This window comes from Pichia membranifaciens (genome assembly GCF_001661235.1).
Source record: "Pichia membranifaciens NRRL Y-2026 unplaced genomic scaffold PICMEscaffold_6, whole genome shotgun sequence".
NCBI classification, from domain to species: domain Eukaryota; kingdom Fungi; phylum Ascomycota; class Pichiomycetes; order Pichiales; family Pichiaceae; genus Pichia; species Pichia membranifaciens.
The window spans coordinates 141,802-161,702 of NW_017566987.1; the positions used below are offsets into that span (position 1 = coordinate 141,802).

The 19,901-nt window shown below is 49.4% G+C and overlaps 9 protein-coding genes across 9 annotated transcripts; 2 read left to right on the forward strand and 7 right to left on the reverse strand.

Moving 5' to 3' along the window:
* Nucleotides 1-174: 174 nt before the first annotated feature.
* PICMEDRAFT_79272 (hypothetical protein) lies at nt 175-3,783 on the reverse strand. Its single transcript, XM_019164968.1, has 2 exons — nt 3,084-3,783; nt 175-1,448 (listed from the first exon to the last, which is right to left on the reverse strand). The coding sequence occupies exons 1-2, from the start codon at nt 3,327-3,329 to the stop codon at nt 288-290; spliced, it is 1,407 nt and encodes a 468-aa protein (XP_019015719.1). The 5' UTR covers nt 3,330-3,783; the 3' UTR covers nt 175-287.
* A 364-nt stretch (nt 3,784-4,147) lies between these two features.
* Nucleotides 4,148-5,080, forward strand: PICMEDRAFT_36530 (hypothetical protein; the record flags this gene model as incomplete). The annotated part of the gene is made up of 1 exon (XM_019163014.1): nt 4,148-5,080. One exon carries the CDS (start codon nt 4,148-4,150, stop codon nt 5,078-5,080), a length of 933 nt encoding a protein of 310 aa, XP_019015720.1.
* Nucleotides 5,081-5,575: 495 nt separating this feature from the next.
* PICMEDRAFT_18022 (hypothetical protein) lies at nt 5,576-6,569 on the reverse strand. The gene is made up of 2 exons (XM_019161852.1): nt 6,464-6,569; nt 5,576-6,355 (listed from the first exon to the last, which is right to left on the reverse strand). Exons 1-2 carry the CDS (start codon nt 6,533-6,535, stop codon nt 5,654-5,656), a joined length of 774 nt encoding a protein of 257 aa, XP_019015721.1. The 5' UTR covers nt 6,536-6,569; the 3' UTR covers nt 5,576-5,653.
* A 69-nt stretch (nt 6,570-6,638) lies between these two features.
* Nucleotides 6,639-8,206, reverse strand: PICMEDRAFT_173826 (hypothetical protein). The gene has a single exon (XM_019161578.1). The coding sequence runs from the start codon at nt 8,010-8,012 to the stop codon at nt 6,855-6,857; it is 1,158 nt and encodes a 385-aa protein (XP_019015722.1). The 5' UTR covers nt 8,013-8,206; the 3' UTR covers nt 6,639-6,854.
* Nucleotides 8,207-9,456: 1,250 nt separating this feature from the next.
* On the forward strand, nt 9,457-10,971 carry PICMEDRAFT_60291 (hypothetical protein; the record flags this gene model as incomplete). The annotated part of the gene is made up of 2 exons (XM_019163425.1): nt 9,457-9,483; nt 9,664-10,971. 2 exons carry the CDS (start codon nt 9,457-9,459, stop codon nt 10,969-10,971), a joined length of 1,335 nt encoding a protein of 444 aa, XP_019015723.1.
* Nucleotides 10,972-11,108: 137 nt separating this feature from the next.
* Nucleotides 11,109-13,796, reverse strand: PICMEDRAFT_36765 (hypothetical protein; the record flags this gene model as incomplete). The annotated part of the gene is made up of 3 exons (XM_019163036.1): nt 11,109-12,192; nt 12,232-13,564; nt 13,667-13,796. 3 exons carry the CDS (start codon nt 13,794-13,796, stop codon nt 11,109-11,111), a joined length of 2,547 nt encoding a protein of 848 aa, XP_019015724.1.
* Nucleotides 13,797-13,882: 86 nt separating this feature from the next.
* Nucleotides 13,883-15,983, reverse strand: PICMEDRAFT_55424 (hypothetical protein; the record flags this gene model as incomplete). The annotated part of the gene is made up of 2 exons (XM_019163182.1): nt 13,883-15,657; nt 15,751-15,983. 2 exons carry the CDS (start codon nt 15,981-15,983, stop codon nt 14,040-14,042), a joined length of 1,851 nt encoding a protein of 616 aa, XP_019015725.1. The 3' UTR covers nt 13,883-14,039.
* Nucleotides 15,984-16,569: 586 nt separating this feature from the next.
* Nucleotides 16,570-17,392, reverse strand: PICMEDRAFT_18028 (hypothetical protein). The gene has a single exon (XM_019161853.1). The coding sequence runs from the start codon at nt 17,371-17,373 to the stop codon at nt 16,642-16,644; it is 732 nt and encodes a 243-aa protein (XP_019015726.1). The 5' UTR covers nt 17,374-17,392; the 3' UTR covers nt 16,570-16,641.
* Nucleotides 17,393-17,584: 192 nt separating this feature from the next.
* PICMEDRAFT_36664 (hypothetical protein) lies at nt 17,585-19,669 on the reverse strand (the record flags this gene model as incomplete). Its single annotated transcript, XM_019163023.1, has 1 exon — nt 17,585-19,669. One exon carries the CDS (start codon nt 19,667-19,669, stop codon nt 17,585-17,587), a length of 2,085 nt encoding a protein of 694 aa, XP_019015727.1.
* Nucleotides 19,670-19,901: the final 232 nt, after the last annotated feature.

The following is a 19,901-nucleotide window of genomic DNA, read 5'->3' on the forward strand; positions in this document are numbered from 1 at the left end:
GACCAATCGATGAATCCGAAGTAGGTTACTACAAGCTATTTTCGTTCTGGTGGTTCCTGGGGGTGACAAACAACAAAAGCCAAAAAAATCATTTTTCTCGTTTTTATTTTTCGTGCTATGCGAGCAACGAAGGAGAAGACATAATGAATAATCAGTATGCAACATATACATTTAGGTCAGAATCTTGTTATATTTTTACATAATGTATAGATAAAAAGGGAAATATAATCCCGTAGCGTAGTTCTAATTTTAGGATGCTTAGTAAAGTTTTTTGTGCGATAGTTGTTTCAGTTTCTGGCCTTCCGTTCAGCAATAGCATTCATTTCCACTAGAGTATGATCGGAGCCAGAAGAACTTGAACGGTACAATTTGGAAGCCCCCTTGGTGTAGTATGGATTAACGAGAGAATCCTTGTAAGCTTCAAGAAGTGCCAGTTTGAGGTTTTCTATCGATTCTGGGCTGTTTTGGTAATGGAAAGCAACTCTGTTACCCATTGTCTTGACGTTGTACTTCTTTGATGCTAACTCGTAAACATGAGGATTTATCTTCACTTTCTTGTAGTCCAAGAAAACAAAACTAGAGTCCACTGGGGACTCTAAAGGAATTCCTTGTTCTTGACAGAACCGTCCAAAGTCCTTAGCATAGCTGTGGGAGATCTGAAGCTTGGAAAAGTTATCATCGATAGCAATCGATGCCATTCTTGCCAACATACCTGCTTGTCTAATACCACCACCATTCTGTTTCTTGAAGTGGTTACACTTCTCGATGAATTTACGACTACCGACTAAGATTGACCCGTAAGGAGCACCAATGGATTTGGACAAGCAGAGTGAAACCGAGTCGAAGAGCGTGCAGTAGTCAAACATTGAAATTCCGGTTTCGGCGGCTGCATTCCAAAGTCTTGCTCCATCGCAATGGAACTTGATGTCGTTTTCCTGACACCAGGCAGAAATTTTCTTGATTTCTTCGTAGGGAGTGATGATACCATGTAGGGTGTTCTCGAGGGAAATCACTTTAGTTGGTGCCATGTGAATGTCACCATCGTCAGGAATATAATTGTCCAAGATGTCATCCAGGGTGAGGTAGTCGCCATTGGCGGGAATGACTGGGGTCACCATCGCCTGTGACAAAGTTGCCAAACCACCTGCTTCGTGGGTGTATACGTGGGCTCTGTAGTCACACAAAATGCTGTGTGGTGGTTGAAAAAGGTTTGCTCTTAAACCAATCTGGTTAGACATGGTACCGGAAGAGCAGAATAGCGCAGCTTCTTTTCCGCAAAGCCTCGCCACCTTATCCTCGAGATCAAGGCAGTCTTGGTCCTCCTTATAGACGGAGTCACCGGTAGTGCACGTAAGAACGGACTCGAGCATCTTTCTGGTTGGAACAGTGAAGGTATCACTTCTGAATTCGTTATGAGTTGCGTAAAGTGGTTCGGTATTGGTCATTTTCTGTGTGGATTGGCTATGGTAGCACAGTTATTAAGAGATTGCTCTGATAGAGGAAGATCGAAGTGTTTAGAGTTAAGAATAGGGATTTACAAAGCCACAAGCCAAGAAAGGGGGGAGGTAACTATCCTACAAGCACCTCAAGGATCTGGGGGGAAAACGGGAGAGAGGGATATTTATAAGCAGTGTATGGCCCGTTCCAAAGAGATAACAAGGAGTGAAAAATGTAAGGAGCACGGGCAGTGGAGAGAAAAAAACAGGCCCCCGAGGGCACAGAGCGGGAATCCCGACCGCACGGCGGTTCTGGGCGGACTTTTGTCCCAGCTCGCCGCAACAACCAACAACCCGAATCCGGGGGCGATTTTCGTGCTGGAAAAGCCCCCACTATACAAACACGGGCCGACAGTTCCGTTTCAACGATCGAAAGTAGAGAAAGAAGGCTCCTTCCCTGCCCTCGAGGGCTTTTCTGCGTTTGACGCATGTGTTAGTCACCGTGGCTAGGGCTGTCTGCGGGAAACTACAATTTTTCCGGATTTTCCAGAAAAAAATAAAAAAATTCCAAGCGCCGCCACATTATTGGCCAGCGGTGAGTGTTGCGTGAGGGAGGGCTGGAGGGTTTGGCGAAGGGTGTTTGGAGGGTTTCGGAGGACGGAGGGGGGAAGCTGGAGTGAGCATACGCCTGAAAAGGAGGACCAAAGGAAGTGTTGATGATAGATAACCGTTTACATGTCAAGATAAGAACAAGAAAGACGGTTTACGCATAACAAAGGGCAGCCCGGGAGGACAAAGACCCGATTGGGACAGCCAACGTTGACTCTGCTCTGGTGGCGGGGTGGAGTCAGCACGGCCGTGCACAAAAGGGCGCAGAGTCAGGCTGAAGTCAACTTTTGGCTGCGCGCGCAGGTGACTCGGGTCAACTCCGGCCACGACTCCGGTCTCTGGCGCTGACTTGGGGCCGCAACGGCTCTGGCAGTGCGACACAGCCCGGATGCTTACGAAAGAGGCAATGGGTCTGGTGGAGACATGAATCGGAAAGCGGGCAGAGCAGTGGAGAATCAACCGGGTTCCAGATGGGTGTGGGTGCTTGTGTGCAGAATAAATAATATAGATCGACATATGAGGTGTATAAATATGTAAATAAATAAATAAGAGGGTAGGGGATACTGAATGGATAGGTGGTAGCAGATAGATATATAGGGTAGGTTACAGATCTAAATCTACGTATGTGTGTGGCAGAAGGAGACAAGAGGGAGAGGGGGAGAAGGAGGGGTGGGGCAGACAGACAGACAGAGGCAGGCGCCTCGTCCGGGAAGCAGTCCAGACCCGTCAAGGTGTGGTTTGGGGGGCTCCTGTTCGCGTCCCACCGTCGGTCCCTGCTCCGGCCCCAGCCCGGCTCCCATGTTCCTGTTTTTCGATATTCATTTTTATAGTTGCATTAGTTGCTTTTGGGGGTAAGTGTGTCATAACACGTTATGTTGATTTCCTGGAGAGGCTCTATGCGTGAATTATGTGGTGGAAGGGGGGGAATAGAGTGGTGCATTGCGAGACCGTGGAGCGACGGGGCAGACAGCCGCCCGCAGCAGCCGCTGCGGCTGCTGCGCCGGCGCCCCGCGGGCGCAGGCCCGCTCAAGCGTCCACCTTTCTCAGGCCCGCCTGTCTGAAGACGGAGTCTGCCTCCGCGTAGGATCTGCCGAGCCCGAAGCCGACGCCCAGCCAGACAGGGAACGCTCTTCTCTTGAACAGGAGCACGGAGACGACGACACCGGCCCCGAACCCGAGCCCGGTCTTCACAATGGCGTTGGACAACGCTGTGTCCCACGCCGAGTCCACGATGGTTGCCGAAGGCTGTGGCTTGTTGGATTGTTCAATGGCTACTGCAGACATGCTGTGCGTGTGTGTGTGTGTGCTGGAGGGGGTGTGCTGCGCAGAATCACTCTACCGGGGTTCTGTGCCTGTCCGCAGCCTGCTCCTGTCTCTTCTCTTGTGCTCATCTTCTGTGTCCTTCCTTCCTTCTTCCTCTCTCCTCCTGTCCTCCCGCTCCTCACCTTCTCCCGCGCTTCGACACCCAAACAGAGCAAACACCGCACTCTCTCCCTCCAGCGGTGCACGGGTGTTTACCCCCGTTCTACGCCGATCGACCGCCGTTGCTGTGGCTGACACGGCCGCGCGGCCGGCCAATCAGGAGCCGCGCTGCCTCGGCGATGGAGAGGGGGGCGGTGGGCGTCCTGTGGCGGGCGGACGCTGGCAACGGCCCTACAAACAAGAACAGCTAAGATGTCTGCAGTGGGCTGGCCATCCGGCAGTCGCCTGTATCTAAAGCACCAGCAGAACTCCCGTGTTGCTGCCCGCCCCAGAACCATCGCCAGGGCCATCGCCGGCACCGACGCTATGACGCTGCGTTGCCTGCGCAACCGCGTTCTGAGGCAAAAAAAAAGAGTCCTCAGGCGTCCCGCACTTTTCAGCACCCTGTTTCCGGCGATTGGATCGTCGAACGTGGGAGAGAGGGGTGAAAAAAAAGCTTGCAGCAGAGGGACTGTTGTTCCCGTGGCTCGTGGTCTCTCCTTCCCCTCTATTTGCAACGTCTGTTCTTCCTTGTTTCTGGCTCTGGTACTGCTTTGAGGCGGTCTGGGGGCTCCTGGTTGGGTTCTTTGTGTAGATTTTTACTCTCTCGTAACAGCGTCCCCTTAGCAACACCGCAAAACATGTCTACTGCTCCAGTTATCCCAAACTTCACTGTTACTGACTACTCCAAGTTCGCCTTGGCCGGTGCCATCGGTTGTGGTATCACCCACGGTTCCATGACCCCTGTCGATGTGGTCAAGACCAGAATCCAGTTGGAACCAACGGTCTACAACAGCGGTATGTTTGGCTCCTTCAAGAAGATCATCTCTGAAGAAGGTGCCGGCGCCTTGTTGACCGGTTTGGGTCCTACCGTCCTGGGTTACTCCATCCAGGGTGCCTTCAAGTTCGGTGGTTACGAGTTGTTCAAGAAGGTCTTCATTGACAGCTTGGGTTACGAAACCGCCTCCAACTACAAGGACGCTGTCTACATCGGTTCCGCTGCTATTGCCGAATTCTTTGCTGATATCGCCTTGTGCCCATTAGAGGCCACCAGAATCAGATTGGTCTCCCAGCCAACCTTCGCCAACGGTTTGATCGGCGGTTTCTCCAGAATCCTCAAGGAGGAAGGTGTCGGCTCCTTCTACGCCGGTTTCACCCCAATCTTGTTCAAGCAAATTCCTTACAACATCGCCAAGTTCTTGACCTACGAAAGAGCCGCAGAAAAGATCTACGACCTCGTTGCCACTCCAAAGGACCAATTGTCTTCTCTTGCTGTCACCAGTATTAACTTAGGAGCCGGTGTCATTGCCGGTTGTATGGCTGCCTTTGTCTCCCAACCTGCCGACACCTTGTTGTCCAAGGTCAACAAGACCAAGAAGGCTCCTGGTCAATCCACCGTCGGTTTGTTGTTCCAATTGGCTAAGGAATTGGGTGTCCTCGGCTCCTTCGCTGGTTTGCCAACAAGATTGGTCATGGTTGGTACTCTTACCTCCTTGCAATTCGCCTTGTACGGTTCCATCAAGGGTTACTTGGGCTGTCCTCCAGTCGTCTCCTTAGGCGGTGCTTCCCATTAAGCAGCCTCTGACACATAATGACTATTATGACTCTTAGCTGAAGAAGCGGATTGGTCGGAGAGACACGAAGTATGATGGAAGACTGCGGAGAGGGAAAGAATGGATCCCGGTGCTGCATTCTGTGAGTTTGGCCCCGTTCCCTGTTCCTCCCTCTTTTCTCCCCTGCTCTCTGTGCTCTCGTCCCTCCACTTTCTTTGTTTTTTAACTGATTCTTTTATTATGTCCAACCCTATTATATTATTATATCATATTATACTATTATTACCATTTATTTATTCACGAACTCTATCCTTATTCCCCTCCACCTTATACTCTTCCATACTCTAAGATTACATCCGTATCTTTCCGTTGGATACTATTCTCGACTACTACCTCTTCTCTTTAGTCCTTCTTCAGAACACTTTTTTCTTTCACCCTCCTCTCTCCTTTTTGTGTGTAATTGTTATTGGGTAATATAAAAACTATTTTAGACTATAATAAACAAAAGTGAAACAGACCGGGGCCTTCGGTCGCTATTTATTATTAATACATCATTATCGTTTCACTGTTTCTTTTACTTTTTCTCCTCCTCGATCACTCCATGGCGACATCATTACCGGCTGGTTCAACACCGTTCTCAACAGGGGCGGACTCCTGTGCTGGCACTTGTGCTGCTTCAGATTCTTGAGCAGGAACTAGCACCGTTGCAGACGCTTGTTCAGCATCCTGCTGAGGCAAGTGTGTTGACTGCTCCTCGGACTGTACCTCTCCAGCCTCTCCGTTCATGTACATGTTGAGCTCGTTATCCAAGTCTTCCAGGGTCTTCCGTTCTTTCCTCTTTGGCTTTGGATTGCCGTCGGGTTTCGCATTGCCGTTACCGTTACCTTCGACGGTCACAGGCTTCGGGTTTCTCCGTCTCGGACGCGGTTCGGCCCTTCCACCAATTCTGTCGATCAAAGGCATCGTGCTGGACACGCTTATGATCTGGCCGGCTGCTAGTCGCCCGTCAAATCTCTTGATGGCCTCCATCGCATCCCTACCGAACTCGTATTCAACAAAGGCAACCCCAATGGACTTACCATGCGTGTTGTACTTGATTTCCACGCGTGTGGTCGGACCAACAGTCTCCATGAGCTGGGTGAGGTCCTCGGTTGTCAACTCAGGGTGCAAGTTGACGATTTTGATCTCGTTAGGGCTGCCATTGTGCACTGATCCACGAAAGCTTCTCGCTGCGGGTGGTCCACGTCTGCCTGGCTTCGAAACCCTCGAGTTTCTTCCTCTGGTACTTGAACGTTTCTGTGGTAATCGGCTGTTAGTAATGAGTTCAATGCAATGGCAGGATTGTCCATTTCAGGTTGTCTGATGTCCAGATTATTATCTATCTGTCCATGTTTTCTTGCATACTCTACTCCGTTCTGGGCGACCGGATCCAGACCCGATGATTTCATCCAACGACTTCTCTAACAGGGACGACATGCTGTTGGTTCTGTGCTTAATTCCTTTTGCAGCGAACCTCTCATGCCTTCAGAGAGCCCAACCACGGCGGTGCTCCCTAATCATGTCTGTACGGACGTTGCTGATATTGACCGACTCAGCCAGTCGGCCGTCACCCTCGTCGCCCTCTGCACCATTCCGATTGCAAATTTTGCGCCGATCGGCCCAAACATGTTTTTGAAGGCTTGACCCGGTAGGGTATTGAAACATCAACTTCTAGCACTTAGTTCTGTTGATTACTACACAAACATACATATAGGCGGCTTGCACAGAGGAGTGTGCTCAGCATGGTGAGGGTCGGCTAAGCACGTTCCAAGCGGTCGTCCTGCTCCTCCTCCGGGTACTCGTTGTGCAAGTACTCGGTAGCCAAACGACCAAGGGTGTCGAGCATGTTGAAGTTTGTCGGAGAGTTGATCTGCTGTCTGATGTGATAGGGCGGGTCAACGTCCTCTTCTCGGTATGCCATGGGATACTGCATCGAGGTTCCGCCTGGAACGGGAATGGGAGGGACTGGACTGGTGATCGAATTCATAGGAGACGTGATAGAGGAGTACCTTTGCGGGTGGTTTATTCTGAGAGCATTCATATTGTGAGAAGATTCCTGTTCCAGTCGCTCGATGTGCTCCTTGAGTCTTCGGTTTTCGGCAATATACAGTTTGAGTTTTTCGTTTTTCAGTGTTCGGATGTACTTGATAAGTTTCAAGTTTCTGGAGTTCACCGCGTTGTTCTCGTCCTGGATTATTCGCAGCGCCTTCTCGAGGTTCTCAATCCTGTTCACAAGCATGCAGCGCTCCATGGTGTAGTCGTCTTTCACCGAGAGAAGCTGGTTTTTGACGAGCGTGTTCTTGAGGTTGAGCCTGAGTATGGTCGACTTGAAGTTGTCTATCAGGTTGTGTATTTCCTTCAGGCCGGCATTTGTTGTCACTGGACTACGCTGCTGCTGCTGCTGATGCTGCTGCTCGGTATTGGTGCGCTTGATACCGAAGTCGGAGCTCGCAAACTTCTGCTCAATCTGCTCTAGCTGGGTGAGCATCTTGCTCACTTCTTGGTCGATCTGGTTGATGTCGACTTTCCAAGAGTCAGACCCTGACGCAGCCTCGCCCGCTTTGTTCGATATCGTCTGCGGACTGTCGCCTTTTGAACTCTCTGTGCCTGTAGTAGACAATGTGTCGCCTGAAACCGGTGTGATGATTGCATTCGGTGCCCTCGAATCTATCTGACCATTATGGTAATTACTATTCGTGCTGTTGTTTTTACCAGTACCAATGTTTTGGACATTTTCCTTCACCGCTTTGTCTATACTGGCCCCTTCGTTCTCTCTTCTAGCGTCACTGGTGCTTGTTTCGTTTAGATTACTGGGCACACGGTCTTTCTGCATCTGTCCAGGTGTGACTTCATATTGCTTGTATTCCTCCATCGGGGATAGCGGTGCCTGGCCAGTAGAAACCTGTAAGTTCATGGGCTGGTGGATATGTGTTGATCTTTATGGGCTATATGTGACTCTGCCTGCTGTTCACTTGTGACTCCCTTCTTACTCTTTCCCCATACATTCAGCCCTTCCTAAGGTTGTCTGTAGTGGGGAGGCACGCCTGTTTGTTGTTGGCGCAAACGCGTAACGCAGTGAGATCCTGTAGGGGCAACCGTCACATTCCACGCGTCCTCATGTGCACTATGGGTTCTGTGTATACTTCCCACTGGTGGGGCAACAAGGGGCTTGTTCTAGAGCCAGCGAGTTCGGCGGGGATACTAGCACATACATAATACGTAGGTAGATAAAACGATAAGACAGAGACTAGTGTCCCGACATGAACGAACAGATAGTGCTTGCGGAGAGATACGTCAACGCATGCGATGCAACACACATACAGACCATCCACTTGTTGTTGTGGATGGTGCTGCTTTGTTTCACACTGAACGTTCTCTTTTTTATCTTCTTAATGTAACTATTCCGACCAGTATATCTAGATTTTTCCAGAAGGGAAAAGCACACAATGGCGTAGATTACTAACCAAAAGTGGAGACAGTGTAACGGCGCTGTTCTCCCTTTCCTTGTGCTTCAGCATCGACCACGTTGCCTTTGCATCTAGAATTTTCAACCATGTCAGGAAACTGATCAACTGAGGGTGACAGTAGGAGGTATTGAAGGGGGTAAAGTACAAAAAGAGACGCCGAGTCAGTGGTGCTTTCTGCAAAATTCAAGCCAACATGGGGGATACGTTTTCAGCCCTATTTTCCAATCTACAATGAACTGGCACAGTTTTGCAATTGCACATTAGCATAGCATTACAAAGTTACGGTGGTGACACAAAAGTTAAGTCCATATTTAGGCGCAAGGAATCGAAACTAAAGATGTTATCGGTGTTGGGCGTTTACCACTGTCAAATCCCACAAAGGAACCTAAATTTAATGCACTATCGGTCAGCCCTCTTTCTAGCATCACTATCTCAAGGTTCCCTTCTTCTCTGGCTCTAAGCTCAACTGCTCGTCTATATTGCCCTGAGTTCAGACCACTCCGATCTGCATGTACAGGGTAACTGGCCATTGTAAAGAAGTAGGGTGTTTCCTTCATCGTATTGTATGCCTGATTCAGTGTGTGAGCAACCAATAATGTCGGAATCTTTCCCCTTTTAAGTAGCGGAGCTCTTTTCTCGCTAACTGCTCCTTTAGGAAATCCCACATCCTTAACTGCTTCGACGATAAGCGGTCCGAGACCAGAGAGGATGGCATTTCAACGGTTAAGGCCTGTCTCTTGGACAGGATTAAACAGCAGGGAAAAGATTTATCTACTCACATTTAGTCGTGTATACTGGGAAACCAAAATTTTATATTAAGCTGTTCTTCCTCTGTATCCGCTTGCAAAAACGTCATAATCAGCCTCTTATCGCATAAATTCTATAAAACCAATGAGATTGGGCCATCTACTGAAAGGTGTGAGAAGCTCTAAGCTGAGAGGCGTAATTCCAAGATATGGATTGACTAGCTGGAATAGCCACCAATGTTTTTCTGCCGTTTCGGCAGCATCGCAGCACAAAAAACAGCGTTCTTCTTACCTCCCATACATAATACTGAGTGTCTCGGCCTTTGTGGTGGCATCTCACCATACTGTGAAGAATGATACGAAAAGAAAGAGTAATCGCAGAATTATCGTGATAGAAGATGACGTTGATGATGAAGACGAAGAAGATGAAGACGAAGAAGAAACAAGCGAAGAAAGAGAGGAAAGACTAGAGAAGGAAAGACAAGACAGAATCAAAAACAAACCCCCTCTTAGTCAAATTTTCAATATCTCTGATTTCGAGTTTGTGGCTAAGCAGGTTTTGCCACTAGGTACTTGGGGTTACTACTCGACTGGATCTGATGACGAGTTTTCCCTCAGAGAAAATCACTATGCTTTTGGCAGGATTTTTTTCCGGCCAAAATGCTTGGTCGATGTCACCAAGGCTTCGACTGAAAGCGGTGAAATCTTTGGTGCCACCTTCGATGCTCCTTTCTATTGTACAGCATTTGCAGGATCTCCAATGGCACATCCAGATGCCGAAAAGAATCTAATTCTTGCTGCGGGTAACGAAAAGATCCCTTATTTGGTGCCAATTCAGTGCTCTTACCCGTTGGACACTTTCATGTCGTTTGCAAAACCCGGCCAGGAGAATTTCCATCAAGTCCATTTTTACACTGAGGAACAACTTAAAAATGCTCCTGAATATTTCAAAAACATTGAAGACAATTATCCAAACATAAAAGCTTTTTTCATTAACGTCGATTTACCATGTTTAGGTAACAGAGAAAAAGATTCCAAGATAAGGGCTGCCCTGGATCCATCTGTCAATGACGGTTTATCACTCTTTGCAGCCCCAACAATCAAATACTTGAATCTAACATGGAATGATATGGAAAAGTTGAAAAATTCGACTAAGATTCCTATTGTTTTGAAGGGTGTTCTTCGTAAAGAAGATGTTTTAAAAGCTGCCGAGCTTGGATTAGGCGGGTGCTTGTTATCGAATCACGGTGGCCGTCAATTGGATTTTGCAATGCCCCCAATCGAAATTCTTGCTCAATCACGTAAATTGTTGCGTGAAAATGGAATCAAGGATGAAGATTTCAAAATGTTCATCGATGGTGGTATTCGTCGTGGTTCAGACATCATCAAAGCATTGTGTCTAGGAGCTGATGCCGTTGGTTTAGGTAGACCGTTCCTATATGCAATGGCCTCTTATGGTCAGCCGGGGGTGGAAAGAGCAATGCAATTGTTGAAAGAAGAAATGTTGAGAGATATGAAATTACTCGGTGTTAATAGTGTAAAGGAATTGAACGAAGATATGGTGGATATTGAATCATTGAAATTCAAAGGTATCTCTTCTTCTGACATCTTGTATAACTCCAACTACACTAATATGCCTCCTCCTCCATTCACAAAATAGACAATTTTAGAGACTACCTTAGACTTCTTTTTTTATATTTGTTCTAATCTTCATTATATTCATCTTGTTGTTATTAGTTATTTATGAGTTTAATTCTACAAATGAAAAGTTTATTTAATCTCTAGCTGTGATTCTCTTTATAAATCGGCTGCGTCATCTTTGGGCTCTGTTGAGGTATTCACAGTGGTCTTATCCCATCCCAATCTCTTGTTTAGCTTCTCGTATTTCATGCGATCTCTGTCACTAACAGATGGTTTCGTTGTATCAAGAGCTTTGTCGAAATCCTCGGCTGTAACTTCCACGTCCATTATCTCCTCATGATCTTCCACGCTTTCATCTAAATCTTTAATTCCGATGAATATCTTTCTCTTCAAAGCAATAACACTCGCCTCTCTCACTAAGGACGATAAATCAGCACCACTAAAATTACGACATCGTTCATCGTGTGAGATTTTGCAAAGGTCAACATTATTTGAGACAGGGGTACCATTCGATTTGATCAAAGTTTTCAAAATGTCATGTCTTTCATTGGAGTCTGGAAGCTCGATGTACAAGGTCTTGTCTAATCTTCCTGGTCTCAACATAGCAGGATCAATCATATCAGGTCTATTTGTGGCACCAATGACAAATATACCTCTTCTGTTGTTAAGTCCGTCTAACTCGGTCAACAATGTGTTGACCACGCGTGAACTACTTTCGCTCAAACTGCTGTCTCTGCGTGGTACCAAGGCATCTAACTCATCAAAAAAGATAATGCACGGAACACTTGCACGAGCACGAGAGAATACCTGTCTCACGGATCGTTCACTCTCACCCACGTATTTATTCAATAATTCTGGACCTTTGACAGATATGAAATTAGCCTTAGATTCGTTGGCAACAGCCTTTGCAAGTAAAGTCTTACCACACCCCGGGGGTCCCCACATGAGAACTCCTGCAGGTGCAGTAATACCCACACGTAAATAAATTTCAGGGCGTTTTATAGGTTGAACAATAGCCATATGTAGCTCGATTCTGATATTACTCAAAGCACCAACATTAGCCCATGAGACATCCGGCACAGTTGCAAAACCCTCACGCTTGGCTGTGGGCTGAATTGTTGGCAATGCAGTCAAAAAGTCTTCCCTAGTAATGGATAGAGGTTCTAACTGTTTTGCTGTTAAAGGATCAGGATGTTTAGCAAGGAATTTTTGTATAGTTGAGCTTTCCTTATCAGAATCGCTTGATGGAAGTAAAGGATTTTTTGTAACTACCGGTGACTGTGATTCAAGTGATGCGAGGGAATTTGCATTTGATGGTGTTAGTGGAGTGGTCAACGGAGTAACAAACTCATCGTTATCTATGTCCATTTGGTCATTGTTGTCATTACCATCAATATCGTTGTCGAGCCCTCCAACTAATTTTCCATTTTCATCGGAAAGATTACTAAAAATTCTTTTGATAGCGGCAACACCGGCAGATGTAACCAATGCCTTCAAATCGGCACCAACAAAACCAGGCGTTAATTTAGCAAGTTCGCTTAATCCTAATTCGCCAGAAACTTTCAAGTTCTCCGTCATGTGTTGCAAAATGTTCAATCTTGCCGGTTCACTCGGAACGTTAATACTTATTTCTCTGTCAAACCTTCCAGCACGTCTAAGTGCTGCATCTAAACTATCTGGCCGGTTCGTTGCACCAATGACAATGACTGGTTTTCCTCCGGTTTTCTCCAGTGTCAATTCGTCCATGCACGTTAGTAATTGTGCCACTATTCTACGCTCCATCTCTCTTTGCGCACCACCATCACGCTTAGGGGTGATCGCATCAATTTCATCAATAAAGACAATACACGGAGCAAGTCCTCTTGCCTCTTCAAACAATTCACGTACTTTCTTCTCACTCTCACCAGACATTCCACTGACGACACTCGGTGCACTGATATTGATGAACGAGACACCGAGGTCACCAGCTAAAGCATTTGCAATTGTTGTTTTACCACAACCTGGTGGTCCATGGAGGAGCACACCTCTTGGTGGCTGAATACCTGTAGAGATGTAAATTTCAGGATGTAATACTGGCATCCCCACCACTTCCATCAATTCTGCGAAAACATCATCGAGACCACCGAGAGACTTCAGCGACATATTTGGGGGTGATCTATCCACTTTGACTCTCTTTGTTTTTGACTCTTTGTCCTTTACCTTTCTTTTCTTATTACCATTCAAATTATTTTCAGTATTGGAGGTTACATTCAGTGGATCATTCGAGTCAATGTTATCTTTGTTTGCTGGACTGCTCTCTTGCGCTTTCCATAAATTAACTATATTTTTGTTGGCCAAATTCAAGTCCTTGACCTCCATGAGTTCAGCTGCTGGATCCTCCTCTCCATCGATAAAGTTTGGATCGTCATTACCGGTACTAGCGAGATCTATGCCAAGGGTTGAAATCTCTTCTGCTTCTTCATCTCTAATTTCTGTCCAAGTTCTTTCAATACTTTTGCGCAGTATATCCATCTTCATACGGCCCAAACTCTTGTCCTTTAACCTGATGTATTGTACAATTTCATCGAACTGTAAATCTTTAGCTAACGCCATGGTGAATACACCGTTGCTGGCTAGACTACCTTTCTCCTGAGCCATTTCGTCACCAACATCGTGAGCTATAGCATCTGCAATCGTAGCACCACTATTATCACCTTCGCCATCTCCGAGACCACCTTCATCTTTGGATAGAGCAGACGATTTCAATGTATCCGTTTTATCATCTAGTAATTGGAGAATGTGATTGTACACTTTGTTATCAAGATCCCGTTGGATCACTCCTGGTTTAGACTTCTGCTTTGTCATCACGGAATGTGTCAATACTAAGCTGTTCAACCGGATCAACAAATGTTGGCAAAGTCAAAACAGTCAGACTTCAGACTCTAAGAAGTGATGGATATCATTTCATATTTAACACTAAAGAACATGAAACATGAGGAAAGAAAAAAAAATAAAGAAAAATGTTACCGCGCCTGGAAATTAGAATAAATAATCGGCTACAACTAATACGAGGATTTTTAACAAAGTAGCTGCTGTGTAAAAGACAGACTAATTAGTCGTTGCAAGAGAAGAAGGATGCGCCCAAGGATCATCTTCAGCAGGGCAAAAGTCTGTGACATCGATGAATGTTGTATTGTCACGCTGCATGGCAGCAACGCAGCGACGATAGTCAAAGGCCACTTGCCAGACAGCGCCGTCTACATCATTTGCTAGATCACGGACAAAGGCACCTGTTTGAACATCCCATAGCTTCAACATCCCTTGGCTACCAGACAAGACTTTGTAATCGTCGCTTGCGACACAAGTAATAGGAGAGCGATGGCCACGGAACACTTTTTTTGTCTGCCCTGTATCCGGATCCCACAGTCTCACAGTTGAGTCTGCAGCAGCCGATACCAACACATTATCAGAAGAGGTTATCAAACCGACAAGACTCTGGTGGCCTTCCAAAATTGCTATCGTTTCGCCTGTATTTAAATCCCAAACTCTTAAGGTATTATCATCACAACCAGTGTAGCAACGGTTCCGTTTCACGTCGTACACGCAGCTGTAAATGTTTCCTGTATGGCCTTTCAAGATCCACTTACACTCTCCTGTCCGTAGATCCCAAACTCTTGCAGTGGAGTCATAACTTCCGCTGATGACAATGTTTGCATAACCCGTAACTGCACGAACCGCCGCAGTATGACCTCTCAATACGGTGACAAAGTTAGGGTTATTGGAAGCGTGCAAATCGATTGGAACATCTGATACTTTATCGTTCTTACCATCATTGATTGGTAATTTCCATACGTATAAGGCATTATCTCGGGCGCCTGTGATCAACAGAGGGGCTTCAGGATAAATAATTGGGTTACCCTCATCGTCGGTACCAATTTGTCTTGGTTCTATGATCTCAAGACATCTAACTGTTGCAGTGTGACCTCTAAAAATATGAGTACAAACCCCCCTTTCAATGTCCCAGATTCTCACAGATCGATCTGTTGCGCCTGACGCCAAGGTGTTCTTATAAAACTTCATTGCCCATACACCACCGTTATGTCCACGCAAAGTTTTCAACAGTTTCCCAGATTCTGTGTCACAGATTATTATATGATTTGCGTCAGACCCTACTGCAATTTTGTCCTTATCGAACTGTAAACAGGTGACAATATCTAATGATTCTTCGGGAATAATAAGCCTCTTGGGTTTGTAGTTAGTGTTCATCCACCTTTTTTGGATTAGGAGGCGTCTTTGGTAAATCAGCTGTGGGATTTTGTCGACAGATAAATCTGGTCTGTTGTTTTTGATAAGTTCGTAGTCTTCGAGATAGTCGTCCTCCGTAGTGATCAACTTTTCCTTAAATATCAAGTTCTTCCACAGTTCCGGGAAGTGGGAGATAACGTTTGACCATTTTTTAGAAACTTGGAAACAGTTTAACAAATTGGTGTGATCGAGATTCTGCAAAATGTTACTTATGATTTCGGTAGGTAATGTTGTGATCAAGTCTTTCTTCAACACCTTAAAGAGCGTAGAATGTAAAAAGGATAGTGCCTTTTTATCCGTCTTCTGTAGTAGCTGGAATAGCAAAGCGTTTACCTCTGGAGATGCGTTGTTCAAGTTCGAAACTAGTGATGTAAGGAGAGAGAACTTATCTGCCTGCGAGGTGGGGTAGGATTGTGTAAGACTTGTGTTGCTGTTGGCGATATCTGTGTTTGAGTTAGATAATGTGATGGTGGTATCGGAAACCGGGGAGTTGTTGTTCTCCATGGAGGGAGACAGGGCTGTCTCAGAAGGTCCGTTGGTATCGTCGGAAGGGCCGCCCAGGTTTTCGGCAGAGGAGTGTATCGGGGAGGCGCTGGGCGACGGCAAGGGGAGAGACGTGCGGTGGTCTTCAAGATAGGAGGTGAGGTTGAGGTTCGACTGGGAGGAGGCGCTGAGTTCGATCGCATTGGAGCTGTGTATTAGGGAGTTTTCAATGTGACGCTTTTTGTTTGGGTGGGCAAAATCCATGAAGTAGGAGTTTGCGGCCGACGACGACGACGACGATGACGACGACGACGGGGAAGATGAGTTCACGGAGAGGGCCGAAGGGGGCTGCTGCTGCTGCTGCTGCTGCTGCTGCTGCTGTTTCAGCGAGGCAGGCGACGATAAGGACGAGTGTGGCGACGTGGAAGACGACGTCTGCGCCTGGCTGGGCGCCTGCGGGTTGGCTCTCTTCCTCGATTTTGCCGTGCTGCTGGCACCCGGCGTGGACTCTGAGCTGACGGGTCGTGGCACCGACCCCGGGGTGTTCTGCGACCCCGTGTTGCGGGTGTGGTTCTCTGGCTGCATCCCTGCGTGGCGTGTGTCAGTGAGCGTGTGGGCAGGACGTGTGTGCACAGCTGGAGGGAGTCACGACGGCAGCGAGTAGACACAGAAGTGCAGTCTGTGGGGCAACAGAGACAGGGACAGAGGCAGCAAAACCAGCTAGGGCAAGATGGCGTCTTTGCGTCCTACTCCTGCTCCTGCTCCTGGCCGAGGCCCTGGGGGTGTATCATCTGCCGAGAATGGAAACATGTAGCCGTCGCCGGTGCGAGGCCCTTGGTTACGTTACTGGGGGGTCTACAAACAGGGACGATCGAGCGCCGGCGGTTTCGCGAGCGCATTGCGCCGTCCGGGCGGCGTCTGCTCAGAGGCCGAGCCGGCTGGAGCTGGCGGCGGCGTCGGCGGTCTGACCGACCGGGTGGTCTTCACGGCGGGCGGCGGACTCGTAGAGCAGCGCCACGGGCGCGCGCGTGGCCGGGCCGGCCCAGTCGCCGCGGAGCTCGAGCGCGTAGAGCTCGAGTGCCGGGCCGGCGTCGGGGTCGGCGGCGGGGCCCGGGTCGAAGAAGATGGTGAGGGTGGATGTGCCGGCGAACTTGCGGCGCGGGAGGTGGTGCTCGACAAAGCCGGCGGTGTCAGCAGCGGAATCGGCGGCGCTGGCGGCGGCGCTGGCGGCCGCCGGGTGCTCGCACACATAGGTGGGGCGGGCGGCGCGGACGGAGTCAAGGGAGAGCTGCGGGGCGTTGCGGTAGAGCCGGAGGGTGTGCGGGGCGTGGGGGGCGTCTGGGGCGGCGCGCACGAGGAGGGAGAAGAGCTTGACGGGGCCCGTGAAGGGGATGGTGATGAGGAGCTCTGGGCCGAAGTGGGAGCGGAAGACGGGGGTGGTCTCGAGGCGGGCGGCCTGGGTCTTGAAGAGGCGCGGGAGCTCGTGCTGGGGGTTGCGGAGGTTGTAGGCGGCGAGGCGGGGGGTGTCGATGCGGTGGTTGAGGGACTGGGCGACGGTGGTGGCGACGGGGGGGTCGCCGTGCGGATGTGTGTGTGAATGGGAGTGGGAGTGGGTGTGGTGGTCGTCTTCGGAGGCTTCGTCTGCGCAGTTCATGGCGTGGTGGGTGTGGGGGAGAGGGAGGGAGTAGCGGCGGTGCAGCAGGGACGAGACAGCAGACGGGAAGAAGGAGAGGTCGGGGGGAGGGGGGGAAAGAAGTACCGGGGTAGTCGGCGGGAACGGGGGCGGCGCGGCCGTTGGCCGCCGGCGGGAAGTCCGGAGGGTAGCAGTTTTTCAAAATATAAGATAGTATACGGCTCTACACGGGCTATAGCGACTCGAGCTTGACAACGACGTCGTTTTTGACAACGACATCGGCGTCGGCGGAAGAGCGGTCGGGCGCCGAGGCCCGGGACCGCAGGGTCTGGACACGGGAAAGCGTGTCGTCGCTGTACATCTGCGGGGTGGTTTCGCCGTGGATGATCTTGCGGAAAAGATTGGCGATCCCCCGGCGGGACTCCCACACGGGGTAGACGGTGACAACGCCGGCGGAGAAAAACACCCACAGGAAGGTCACAACAATGTAGCCGCGGAAAAACGTCTTGGAGAAGATGTACTTGGTGCCGTAGAGCGGGATCGGGAAGAGAATGAGGAAGAAGAGCACAAACACCACGACAATGACGTAGCCGAGGTTACGGCGGCGGATCATGAGGGCGTCCTCCGCCCGCTCCTTCTCGAGCACCAGCTCCGTCAGCTCCTCGCCGCTGAGGACGTTGGTGAGCCCGTGGGCCCGGTCGAACTCGGAGTTGTCGTCCTGGTGGATGTCGGTTTTCCACTTGTTCCAGTCGAAGTTGGCGGGCTTGAAGTACACGACAATGGGCACCACGATGGCCGGAACACCGACAGCAACGGTGTTGCCCGCCGCCAACGCCTCGTACGTGGACAACGCCGCCAACGTCACCGTGCCCGACTGCGCCTTGGCGTACCCGATCCACACGGCAATGGAGATCCCCGTCGACACCGTCGTCCCGAGAATCATCCCCAGCGCAGACATCCGCCGCCAGAACAACGTGCACCCCATCGGGATGATGCACACGTTGACGATGATCCCGATGCACGTCGTGATGAACGACACGTCGAAGTTCGCCTGGCCCAACCCGATCGCAAGCACAATCGCACATACACTGAACACCACCACCGCGGCGTGCGTGACCATCACCAACCGCTTCCCTGTCGCCTGCGGGTTGATGTACGCCTTGTAGATGTCATACGTCCACAACGACGACACCGCCACCGTCTCCGACGAGTACGCCGCAGTGCACGCCATGAACACCATCACCAGCACTGCTGCGGTCCCGCCCTTGCCCATCAACGTGTACGCCGAGATCGGCAACACCAACCCGGAGTTCAACTGCTCCGCCGATAGCCGGTTCGGGTACGTTGGGAACTCGGGCGTGATCTCCAACGCCCGACACGCAAGCCCCATCGTCGTGGCTAGGGCATAAGGAAGCGTAAACCAGCAGAGCCCGCCCAAAGTGTAACCTGTGAGAGCAGCAGCGGGGTTGGCGGCAATCGCCTTCTGGAACAACTGCGAGTCCACCGCAGCGGCCCACCCAGCCCCAAAGAGAATCAATCCAAACAAACCCCCATTGATCGACCGGAACGTGAGCAACGACCCTTGCCAGTTGCCCATAACAGGGTACTTCTGCCCGGCTTCGACCAACAAATCGTACATCTTGTCTGGAGAGCCAATCAAAGGCGACGTCGTGTATGCCTTAAACAAAAACATGAGCATGATCACGTAGATGATCACCACGTGTGTCCAGTCAGTCAAAAAGGTCGCCTTGATACCTCCGATCAACGTGTAGATGATAACAAACAAGGGCAGCAACACCGTCGAGCCCTCCTTGCTTACCCCGGTGATATTCGAGAAAACAGAGGCACCGTTCACTAAGAGGTTGGCAGTGTAGAACAATTGCTGGCCAAATGAATATGCACACATGGTCAGATGGGCTGCCTTGCCGTAACGAACCCGGACAATCTCCTGGAATGTGTGTGCGTTCGGCGCCTTCCGCTTGAGCTCAATTGCTGCCACAGCGAAAATAATGATTTGCACACAGGCACCTGCACCGTACCACCAAGCAGCAGAATGACCAAGCAAGTACGTGTCTGTACAGGAGAGCAAGAGCGTTGAACCAATGGTCCACGAAGAAACGACTGCACTTGCAATTAATCCCGTCTTTATGGAACGCTTTGCCGTGGAAAGCATCTCCGAATCCTGAATCTCATTGTTGTATTTGGCGAGTAACCACGAAAGCGTAAGCATGCCTAGCGCAAAGGCTGCTCCGACACCGATGATAATCCCCCACCCAACACTTGGACTGAAAAATTGTGTTTGGCTGTCAATCGCCATGTTTCTTTTCTTCTTGTTTTTTCTGTCAAAGAGAACCAAGAACAACTCTACTATATATACAACGGGTTCGGAAAAAAATTATGAGACTACAGACATGAGGCGATAAGTGGATAGTGGTGAAAGATGCAGGCTTCAGAAACTGCCACAGCGTGTGTCCGTGAAGAGGCTGCTGCGCTGCAGCCTGCTGGCCGATAAGAACCACAGAAGCAAACCAAACAGCAATGGCAGACAA

Bases quoted from the DNA above. Each gene is read 5' to 3' on its own strand.
- PICMEDRAFT_79272 (XM_019164968.1), bottom strand. From the start codon at position 3,329: ATGTCTGCAGTAGCCATTGAACAATCCAACAAGCCACAGCCTTCGGCA. The intron at 1,449-3,083 runs GTGGACGCTTGA...CAATCCACACAG, and splicing joins GACAGGCGGGCCTGAGAAAG to AAAATGACCAATACCGAACC.
- PICMEDRAFT_18022 (XM_019161852.1), bottom strand. From the start codon at position 6,535: ATGTCGTCCCTGTTAGAGAAGTCGTTGGATGAAATCATCGGGTCTGGA. The intron at 6,356-6,463 runs GTATGCAAGAAA...CGATTACCACAG, and splicing joins GTCGCCCAGAACGGAGTAGA to AAACGTTCAAGTACCAGAGG.
- PICMEDRAFT_18028 (XM_019161853.1), bottom strand. From the start codon at position 17,373: ATGAACTGCGCAGACGAAGCCTCCGAAGACGACCACCACACCCACTCC.
- PICMEDRAFT_173826 (XM_019161578.1), bottom strand. From the start codon at position 8,012: ATGAACTTACAGGTTTCTACTGGCCAGGCACCGCTATCCCCGATGGAG.